At 41.7% G+C, this 12,070-nt stretch overlaps 1 protein-coding gene across 1 annotated transcript in view; it reads right to left on the minus strand.

Annotated features, from left to right (window-relative positions):
• Nucleotides 1–12,070, minus strand: part of LOC133568160 (polypeptide N-acetylgalactosaminyltransferase 18-like) — a 71,991-nt gene that overhangs the window by 22,560 nt on the left and 37,361 nt on the right. Inside the window, exons 5-9 of the mRNA XM_061919900.1 lie at nt 11,481–11,678; nt 9,647–9,761; nt 6,470–6,655; nt 4,750–4,887; nt 2,054–2,149 (exon numbers count right to left, since the gene is read on the minus strand). Coding sequence (XP_061775884.1) covers nt 2,054–2,149; nt 4,750–4,887; nt 6,470–6,655; nt 9,647–9,761; nt 11,481–11,678 — 733 coding nt within the window. The remainder of the gene's footprint in view (nt 1–2,053; nt 2,150–4,749; nt 4,888–6,469; nt 6,656–9,646; nt 9,762–11,480; nt 11,679–12,070) is intronic.

Raw genomic sequence — 12,070 nt, forward strand, 5'->3', positions numbered from 1 at the left:
TGTAAACAGCAATGTTGTGACACTCTTAAACAGGACGATACTGCCATCTCCTGTACATGCAAATGTGACAATAACATCTACGGCAGGGGTCACCAACCTTTTTGAAACCAAGAGCTACTTCTTGGGTACTGATTAATGCGAAGGGCTACCAGTTTGATACACACTTAAATAAATTGCCAGAAATAGCCAATTCGCTCAATTTACCTTTAACTCTATGTTATTATTAATAATGAATGATATTTATATTTGTGGAAACACTGGTCATCTTAATGATTTCTCACAATAAATATATATTTTCGATGTCATGTTTTAAATAAGTTAAAATCTTCACTTTTCTAGCTGTAAATATACTCCTCCCCTCTTAACCACGCCCCACCCCCAACAATGCCCCCCGCCCCACCCCCGACCACGCCCCTACCCCGCACCCCCCACCTCCCGAAATCGGAGGTCTCAAGGTTGGCAAGTACAATATTTCCTTGAATTGCCGCCGGGGCGCTAATTCATTTAAAACCTCTTCTCACTCCGACACTTACCAAAGGTATGCAGTTAAAATTTGAGTGTGATGTAAGCTTGGACCTTAAATCCTACTGAATAGCACTTCCCTTAATGCGATTTCAAAATTACCGGTATTGAAATCAGCCTCCTACATTTTGAAAATGATGACAGGGGAAGTGTCACTTGTGACGTTACGAGTTTGAGCAGGCGGTAATACTAAGCATGCGCTAATTATTTTGGGAAGCGAGTTTGAACCGGCAGTAATTCAAGGCAGGCGCATACTATATGCTTTGAGGTAATTCGAGGAAATACGGTATGTCCCAGTGCCACCCAAATTGGTTTAAATGTAACTTAGATATTGGGTTTCACTATGTAAAAGCGCTTTGAGTCACTAGAGAAAAGCACTATATAAACATAATTACTTCACTACTTCACAAATATGCGCCACACTGTGAACCCACACCAAACATGAATGACAAACCCGTTTCGGGAGTACATCCGCACCGTAACACAACATCAAATCAAATCAAATCAACTTTATTTATAAAGCACATTCAACATTTACCACAAGGTAGCCATCGCTGTACAATGGGCTTGTTAAAAGATAATACTAAAACCGAACAAACAACACAACACAACAGAACATGATAAAAAATAAATAAATACAACATAAAAACAGGTTCACAGCAGGTGTATAATGGGATGCCTTTGCAGCATAGCTCGGTTGGTAGAGTGGCCGTGCCAGCAACTTGAGGGTTGCAGGTTCGATTCCCGCTTCCGCCATCCTCGTCACTGCCGTTGTGTCCTTGGGCAAGACACTTTACCCACCTGCTCCCAGTGTCACCCACACTGGTTTAAATGTTGCATAGAAATTGGGTTTCACTATGTAAAGCGCTTTGAGTCACTAGAGAAAAGCGCTATATAAATATGATTCACTTCACTTCACTTCACTCAGTGTTAAAAGCCAAGGAATAAAATTATGTTTTTAAGAAAGATTTAAAAACAGGAAGAGAGGAGGCTTGTCTAACACTCAGAGGTAGGTCGTTCCAGAGCTTGGGAGCAGCAGCGTCCAACAGAACAGAAGAAATATTCACAACCCCTTGCAGCACTAACTCTTCGGGGACGCTACAATATACACCAGTGCTAGCCCCTCCCCCTTGTCCTAAATTCCAAGCTGCTGTTTTGAGGTATGTTAAAAAAAAAAAGCACTTTGTGACTTCAATAATAAATATGGCTTTTTTCTTTTTTTTTTCCATAACTTGAGTTGGTTTATTTTGGAAAACCTTGTTACATTGTTTAATGCAAAATTAGGCATTATAATAATAATAATAAGTTAATTCCACGACTGTATATATATCGGTATCGGTTGATATCGGAATCGTTAATTAAGAGTTGGACAATATCTGCAAAAAAGCCATTATCGGACATCTCCACTTTCTATATTAGCTTCCATTGTTTTACTAAATAATGATGACAATAATAATGAATATTCTTTATATCTCTAAATAGTGGTTTTGTAGCTTTTGTTCGTTGTTGGTTATATTGTCTGTTCTCTCACCTGTGCTGTCGAACCGTGGCAGACGTGCATGATGGGAATATTGTCGCTGCTCGGTCCCTGGTCCAAACACAAGTCATCCCTGAGACTGTTCTTTAACTGCAAGGATGAAAAAAAAAAATAATGTGGATTTTATTCACGCTCGAAAATGACGGCCGGGATATGACTCAGGGTACAATGATTTGCAAATCATTTTCAACCCATATTCAATTGAATGCACTACAAAGACAACACATTTGATGTTCAAACTGATAGTTTTCTTTTTTTTGGTTGCAAATGATAATTAACTTCAAATTTCATGGCTGCAACACATGCCAATGTAGTTGGGAAAGGGCATGTTCACCACTGTGTTACATCACCTTTTCTTTTAACAACACTCAATAAAGGAAACTAATTGTTGAAGCTTTGAAAGTGGAATTATTTCCCATTCTTGTTTCATGTAGAGCTTCAGTCGTTGAACAGTCCGCTGTCGTATTTTACGCTTCATAATGCGCCACACATTTTCGATGGGTGACAGGTCTGGACTGCAGGCGGGCCAGGAAAGTACCCGCACTCTTTTTTTTTTACAAAGCCACGCTGTTGTAATGTGGTTTGGCATTGTCTTGCTGAAATAAGCAGGGGCGTCCATGAAAAAGATGGCAGCATATGTTGTTCCAAAACCTGTATGTACCTTTCAGTATTAATGGTGCCTTCACAGATGTGTAAGTTACCCATGCTTTGGGCACTAATGCACCCCCATACCATCACAGATGCTGGCTTTTGTACTTTGCGTCGATAACAGTCTGGATGGTTTGCTTCCCCTTTCTGGTCCGGATGAAACAATGTCAAATATTTCAGATCACAGAACACTTTTCCACTTTGCATCAGTCCATCTTAGATGATCTCGGGCCCAGAGAAGCCGGCGGAGTTTCTGGATGTTGTTGATAAATGGCTTTCGCTTTGCATAGTAGAGCTTTAACTTGCACTTACAGATGCAGCGACCAACTGTATTTATTGACAGTGGTTTTTTGAAGTGTTCCTGAGCCCATGTGGTGATATCCTTTAGAGATTGATGTCGGTTTTGATACCGTGCCGTCTGAGGGATGGAAGGTCACGGTCATTCAAAGTTGGTTTCCGGCCATGCGGCTTACTTGGAGTGATTTCTCCAGATTCTCTGAACCTTTTGATGATATTATGGACCTTTGAGATACGTTGTTCTTAAACTGTTTGACTATTTGCTCACGCAGTTGTGGACAAAGGGGTGTACCTCGCCCCATCCCTTCTTGTGAAAGACTGCGCATTTTTTGGGCAGCTGTTTTTATACCCAATCATGGCACCCACCTGTTCCCAATTAGCCTGCACACCTGTGGGATGTTCCAAATAAGCGTGTGATGAGCATTCCTCAACTTTATCAGTATTTACTGCCACCTTTCCTAACTTCCTCGTCCCGTGTTTCATCAAATATGTTGTCTTTGTAGCATGTTCAAATGAACTTGGTTTGAAAATGATTTGCAAATCATTGTATTCCGTTTATATTTACATCTAACACAATTTCCCAACTCATATGGAAACTGGGTTTTTATAATAATAATATTAATATTAATAGCAATAATAATAAACAAATATAATTTATTATAATGATGCCAATTTATAATAATTTACAGAAATAATGATAATTTATAATAACAGTAATATGAAAATATTGTATAATAGTGAGTATGCTCTGCTTGGGTCGTATTTTACCACGCGGATCATTCTCCTAAGATGCAGCAGGAACTCGGAAGGCAGGGTGCAGGTAAGGAAATTATTCATTCCTCATAAATCATACAGGCTAATAGGTAAACAGAAACGGAAAAGCTCGGCATGCAAAGCGTAACTGTTGCTTAAAGCAAACGAGGAAGCCGGAGAGTATGTGGCAAAAAAACAGGAATAAGTAGCTCTCTGATTAGTGGGCCAAGAGCAAGTGAGCGTCCCGAACACTAATCAGAGGCAGGTGAAACTAATCAGCACCCGTGGTAACCAAAACCAAAACCCAGGGTTGCTGAAAACTGAACTAAGGTAGTCAAACTCACCGAACAAAACATGATTCGGGCAACGGATCATAACAGAGTAGGTACTGAAATACAATAATGGTAGTTTAAAATCGAAAAATATATTTTGATAAAATACTTAGTAATACCAATAATTTATGATCATAATACAACGCCAGTAATAGTATGTGGAAGACCTCGTCTCTCCGGGTTCCTTGGACCACCAATGTCACCGCTCCTTTTCAGAGTTTACGGCAACGTTTATTTTGCAATAACCATGTTGGCTTGTGCTTTTCAGTAAATTGTCATTTGCCTCGATCGAGCACATGAATGGTCTCTCTGCTCTGTAGTTACCTCTATCCACCACTTCTGCCCTCTCCTTCCCGACTGCTGCCTTTAACAGGGCGACAGGTGATCAGACAAACACTCTCAGCTGTGTCATCTATGCACCTGTCGCTGATCTCGAAGCCGGTCCTGGCACACCGCGCTTCGCTGAAGGCCCGCAGGCCACGCCCCCCCCCCCGCCACACACACACACACACACAGTAATACAATAATAACAATACTATTTCTACGACTACTATTGCTAATACTACTACTACTACTTCAACTAATAAACATGTAATTTTATTTCACTCCACGTTGACTTGAAATCTAACAATCAAACAATTTACATGAAATAAATCTCACCGCTCCATAAGCAACGATGTCGCCGTAGGTGCGTAGCTCCGGGTAAATGTTGGCAAGAAACCAGCTGAACGGACGGCACTTGAGTCTGGATCGCAAAGCCTTTCTTTCCAGAATGTCCCCGATATTTATTTCCAAGTTCTAAAGAAAGACATGAATGGACAAATTACACAAGTCACCCAGATCTGCGGTCCTCTCCAAGGTTTCTCATAGTCATTCACATTGACGTCCCACTGGGTTGAGTTTTTCCTTGCCCTTATGTGGGATATCTGAACCGAGGATGTCGTTGTGGCTCTCACTATTATGTTAGATCCACCATGAACTGGACTCTCACTATTATGTTAGATCCACTATGGACTGGATTTTCACTATTATGTTCGGCCCACTATGGACTGGACTCTCACTATTATGTTAGATCCACTATGGACTGGACTCTCACTATTATGTTGGATCCACTATGGACTGGACTCTCACTAATATGTTAAATCCACCAGGGACTGGACTCTCACTATTATGTTAGATCAACTATGGACTGGACTCTCACTATTATGTTTGATCCACCATGGACTGGACTCTCACTATAATGTAAGATCCACTATGGACTGGAGTCTCACTATTATGTTAGATCCACCATGGACTGGACTCTTACTATTATGTTGGATCCAGTATGGACTGGACCCTCACTATAATGTAAGATCCACTATGGATTGGACTCTCACTATTATGTTAGATCCACTATAGACTGGATTCTTACTATAATGTAAGATCCACTATGGACTGGACTCTCACTATTATGTTATATCCACTATGGACTGGACTCTCACTATTATGTTAGATCCACTATGGACTGGACTCTCACTATTATGTTAGATCCACCATGGACTGGACTCTCACTATTATGTTAGATCCACTATGGACTGGACTCTCACTATTATGTTCGACCCACTTTAGACTGGACTTTCACTATTATGTTAGATCCACCATGGACTGGACTCCCACTATTATGTTAGATCCACTATGGACTGGACTCTCACTATTATGTTGGATCCACTATGGACTGGACTCTCACTATTATGTTAGATCCACCATGGACTGGACTCTCACTATTATGTTAGATCCACTATGGACTGGACTCTCACTATTATGTTAGATCCACCATGGACTGGACTCTCACTATTATGTTGGATCCACCATGGACTGGACTCTCACTATTATGTTAGATCCTCCATGGACTGGACTCTCACTAATAATTTGACTTATTTTTAAAATTTTAATGACTGAGACCCTCCATGCTCCCCAGGAGCCCCAAGGATAAAAAAAAATCCATATATTTTGTTATGGTTTGAAAATTTAAAATGTTAAAATGGCCCCCGCATGCTTAAATTTTTCCGTGTGCGGCCCTCTGTGGAGAAAGTTTGGACACCCCTGCTTTAAGGGTTATTGGGCGCTCTGTACTTCTCCCTACGTCCGTGTACACAAGGGCGTTTTAGAAAATCATAAATTTTACTTTTTAAAACCGATACCGATAATTTTAAAACCGATACCGATAATTTCCGATATTACATTTTAAAGCATTTATCGATATTATCACACATCTATAACGTTAATTCTTCTTACATTTTGCAGATTTTAACTTGACTCTTGTTATTGGTGACACTTAAAGAATCCCAGAGGCAACACTAGAGCATTCCAGAACAGTATTACCGTGTAGACTTGTGCGTACCTGCGGCGGAACATTCCAGGCCATGTAAACGTGACTCTTGTACTCGTCCATCCACACCTCAGCCACTCTGAGGGCATTGCGCCGCACCACAGCTGTCAGGTTGACTGTGTACGGTTTGTGCGCTCGCTCCATGCGCGCCACCCGTGAGCAGGGCAGGACCTCCACACTTCCCCCGCACTGCCATACCTACCGTCCAACACACACACACACATTATCACTCCGTTTATTGCAAACACCAAACTAAGCTAAAAAAAAAATAAGATCATATTTATCTCTTGCATGGACCTAGTATCCATAAAAAGTACCTCTGTAATGTTTATGATTATGGTTTTAAGTTGAGTGCATTTTCAGTTACAGCACTATTAGGGCTTTATAGCAAGGATATTCAACTAAATAGATTTGGGGGCCACATTTTCAGAAAGCTAAGGACCCGGGGCCCCAGACTTCTCCCTTCACTGTTAGTCTTATTTTGTGTTGTTGTAAATTCTATGGTCGCGTAATGAGTGATGAGCCAAGAAGACGCCAACGTGGAATCGTTGAGCAAAAAGCTTTATTTGTTTCAGCGAGCCTCAGACCTGAACTGCAGCTTCCAGGAGAAAAAGTGTGGAACTAATCACTTTGTTCTGATATCCTCTCGGACAACTGTTCTTAAATACCTTTTAGACCAGGCCTGGGGGCCACTTGCGGCCCGTTAAAGGGGAACATTATCACCAGACCTATGTAAGCGTCAATATATACCTTGATGGTGCAGAAAAAAGACCATATATATTTTTAACCGATTTCCGAACTCTAAATGGGTAAATTCTGGCGAATTAAACGCCTTTCCGTTCATCGCTCTTTTTGCGATGACGTCAGAACGTGACGTCACTGAGGTAATACAGCCGCCATTTTCATTTTCAAAACATTACAAACACCGGGTCACAGGTCTGTTATTTTCTGTTTTTTCGACTATTTTTTGGAACTTTGGAGACATCCTGCCTCGTCGGTGTGTTGTCGGAGGGTGTAAGAACCCTAACAGGGAGGGATTCAAGTTCCACCGGAGATGCAAAAGTGTCTGCCGCCAGACCCCCATTGAATGTGCTGTAGTATCTTCACAATTGACCGGCGATGACAGACATGGCACAGAGATGTATGGATAACCCGCAGATGCATTTGCAACAATAAAGTCAACGAAATCACAAAGATGAGTTTTGTTGCTGACTTATGTGCTAATCAGACATATTTGGTTGCGGCGTGACTGCCAGCTAATCGATTCTAACATGCTACGCTAATCGATGCTAACATGCTATGCTAATCGATGCTAACATGCTATTTACCGGCGATGACAGACATGGCACAGAGATGTATGGATAACCTGCAGATGCATTTGCAATGATAAAGTCAACAAAATCACAAAGGTGAGTTTTGTTGATGTTGACTTATGTGCTAATCAGACATATTTGGTCGCGGCGTGACTGCCAGCTAATCGATGCTAACATGCTACACGAATCGATGCTAACATGCTATGCTAATGGATGCTAACATGCTATTTACCGGCGATGACAGACATGGCACAGAGACGTATGGATAACCTGCAGATGCATTTGCAATGATAAAGTCAACGAAATCACAAAGGTGAGTTTTGTTGATGTTGACTTATGTGCTAATCAGATATATTTGGTCGCGGCGTGACTGCCAGGTAATCGATGCTAAAATGCTATTTACCGGCGGTGCTAAAGCAGACATGGCACAGAGATGGAAGGATAACCTGCAGATGCATTTGCAACTATATATTATGTTAGATCCACTATAGACTATAGACCCACATTTAATGCGAAAAGAACCCTTACCAATCGATGGATTTAAGTTGCTCTATTATCACAAAATGCCAAAGTCCTGATCGTTTGGTCCGCACATTTTACCGGCGATGCTAACGCAGCTATTCGGCCATGCAATGGCTATGAATAGCGTCAATAGCTATTCGCTCAATAGCTTCAGTTTCTTCTTCAATACTTTCATACTCCAACCATCCGTTTCAATACATGCATAATCTGTTGAATTGCTTAACCCGCTGAAATCCGAGTCTGAATCCGAGCTAATGTTGAAAATATTCGCCATTGTTTGTTTACATTGGCAGCACTGTATGACGTCACAGGGAAATGGATAGTCGCATCGCAAATAGCAAAAATCAAGCACTTTATAGCTTTTTTTAGGGATATTCGGGGACCGGTAAAATTTTGAAAAAAAATTCAAAAAATACAACAAGCCACTGGGAACTGATTTTTATTGTTTTTAACCCTTTTGAAATTGTGATAATGTTCCCCTTTAAGCTTTTCAATCTGGCTCGCTGGACATTCCCAAATAATTATTTTTATATCTTTAAGATGGAAAGTGTAGTTGCCATTATGATGTGCAGTGATGTTTTGGAATGACCGTAAGTCTTCAACTATATATGGTTGGAATCTGCACTTTTGCTTGATGTTCTAGTGACTGGTGTTGTCCTGATACCAATATTCTTTTGATACTTTTCTTAATAAAGGGGACCAGAAAAAATTGCATTATTGGCTTTATTTTAACAAAAAATCTTAGGGTGTGGCGCAACGGTACTTTTCAGAGGCGGTATGATACCGAATATGATTCATTAGTAGCGTTACTATACTAATACCCGTATACCGTACAACCCTACTGGTTACTACGGTAATCTACGTCTCAGGAGGTGAGGCACCAAGCAGCGTGGGTGGGGAGCGTTTCCACAGAGTGTTTCTAGAGCCTGAAATGCGGGTAATACTCGCATTGTTAGCACACGACAAGAGAGCACCCTGCTCTACAACTTTTCAGTCTTTCTTGTGTGTGCATGCGTCTGCTCAACCCCGACTCCCTTTTCGGGTGTTGGGGCGGCTATTGATGATAAGCATGGCAAGTGATTGGACGGTCAGTCCCAGCTGGGTAATCCAATCACCTGCCAGCTGTGCTCCGAGGCCCGTAGACAACGTCCCCCTCCACACTCAATAACAAGCAATTTATTAATAATACAATTATGTAAGGGTAATGTGGCTTGATTTTATTTAATAAGTATTACTAACAAATGTATATGCAAGGAAATGTCACTCAAACATGGCAAAACAGATTTTAATTGTATGGAGAACATGCTTTTTTTCTGTTATTCATGAATGGTTACGTGTTTACGTCCAAACTCACTCTTATGCCAAGCTCCACATTTTCTCCACCGTAGATTTCCATCCCCTCGTCGAGTAGCCCAATCCCCTCAAAGAACTCTCTGTCCACCACGAAGCAAGCAGTGAGAGCAGGACTCCTAAAAAAAAATACAAGAGTGAACAAAGATTTTTAACAAATGTATGTTACTTTGTAGATGACTAAAAGGTAGTAACATTGGTTCATGAGGTATAGCGGGTCGTCCAGTAACTGGAAGGCTGCCGGTTGTATAAATGTAGTAATAATAAAATAATAAAACAAAATTGTCCAATTGGACGGTCAGTCCCAGCTGGGTAATCCAATCACCTGCCAGCTGTGCTCCGAGGCCGGTCCTCACACACCGACAGGCCCGTAGACCACGCCCCCCTCCACACTCAATAACATTAATGCAGTTTGCATTAATGTTAAATGCAAGGCAAGGCAACTTTACTTATATAGCACATTGACAACATTTTTTAAATTGAACCAAAGTGCTTTACAGGTTAAAAAGCATGGAGCAAAAAAACTAAACAAAAACAAACAAAGAATATAAACACTGAATGAGCTAAACAAGACAGTGCAAAAGCAATATGGTAAAAGTAAAAAAATAGCAAAATAATGATAATAAAATCGGACACATTGGCAAGAAAAACTAAAGCAAAGGGGGTGGGGTGGGGACTAGAAATGGTGGCCTAGTGGGCGGACTCAGCTTAGGTCAAACGCCAGCGAGAAGAGGTAGGTCTTAAGAAGGGTTTTGAAGACCCCCCAGGCTCTGGGTTTACCTAATGTGGAGGGGAAGGCTGTTCCAGACCTGGCAAGAATGGGCGGATGCGGGGATCAAACCTGGAACCCTTAAGTTACTGACACGACATATCTACCAACTGAGCCTGCGGCCCCAATATCTGTTTTTTTTTTCCGTTTGGTATAATCACAAAACGGGCAGCACGGTGGAAGAGGGGTTATTGCTTCTGCCTCACAATACGAAGGTCCTGGGTTCGATCCTGTGCTCCGGAGATTTCTGTGTGGAGTTTGCATGTTCTCCCCCCACAAAATGTTTGTTATTAGAGGGTTCCGGTCGGACACATTTCCCGCGCTGTTGTTGCATTATTGAGCCACAGGGGTTAGTGCGTCTGCCTCACAATACAAAGGTCCTGAGTAGTCAAGGTTCAATCCCGGGCTGGGGATCTTTCTGTGTGGAGTTTGCATGTTCTCCCCGTGACTGCGTGGGTTCCCTCCGGGTACTCCGGCTTCCTCCCACTTCCAAAGACATGCACCTGGGGATAGGTTGATTGGCAACTCTAAATCGGCCCTAGTGTGTGAATGTTGTCTATCTGTGTTGGCCCTGCCTTGAGATGGCGACTTGTCCAGGGTGTACATCGCCTTCCGCCCGATTGTAGCTGAGATAGGCTCCAGAGCCCCCAAATGGAATAAGCGGTAGAAAATGAATGGTTGATCTCGTCTTCTCAGTGCCCTTTGGGGCAGTATAGCTTGGTTGGTAGAGTGGCCGTGCCAGCAACTTGAGGGTTGCAGGTTCGATTCCCGCTTCCGCCATCCTAGTCACTGCCGTTGTGTCCTTGGGCAAGACACTTTACCCACCTGCTCCCAGTGCCACCCACACTGGTTTAAATGTAACTTAGATATTGGGTTTCACTATGTAAAGCGCTTTGAGTCACTTGAGAAAAGCGCTATATAAATATAATTCACTTCATTCTGCTCTCTTTACACCTTGCAGTTATTTTTCTTTGAGGCATCTCTCTTTATCGGCACTCCGCTACGGTGTGCTTACCATGGTTACAGGTTCTCTGACTATTTATTTTATTTATTCTAAATTAATATTTACCTGATAGGAGCGGTGTGGTTGTGTTGTGTCCACCAGGACTTTGGTGGGTTGAGGTATCGACACCAAAGCTCCCAATCGAAACCCTGAGCAGACAACGGATACTCTTCAATCTCAAAGGTGTCATATTTGATGTTGTCAAAAGACGGAGACACGACTCGAGTGCTGTCCTCCTTTATTCGCTGGAGAACCGGTTCCGCCCTGTGGGGTTGACAAATATAAACACAATTAGGAAGATGTACTCAGTGCGAATTTTTTTGGGTTTAAAACAAACTCCTTGATAATACAAACTCTGTTTCCATATGAGTTGGGAAATTGTGTTGGATGTAAATATAAACGGAATACAATGATTTGCAAATCCTTTTCAACCCATATTCAGTTGAATATGCTACAAAGACAACATATTTGATGTTCAAACTGATAAACATTGTTTTTTTTTGTGCAAATAATCATTACCTTTAGAACTAGATGCCAGCAACACGTGACAAAGAAGTTGGGAAAGGTGGCAATAAATACTGAAAATGTTGAGGAATGCTCATCAAACACTTATTTGGAACATCCAACAGGTGTGCAGGCTAATTGGGAACAGGTGG

The sequence above is a fragment of the Nerophis ophidion genome, linkage group LG14 (assembly GCF_033978795.1).
Source record: "Nerophis ophidion isolate RoL-2023_Sa linkage group LG14, RoL_Noph_v1.0, whole genome shotgun sequence".
Lineage (NCBI taxonomy): Eukaryota > Metazoa > Chordata > Actinopteri > Syngnathiformes > Syngnathidae > Nerophis > Nerophis ophidion.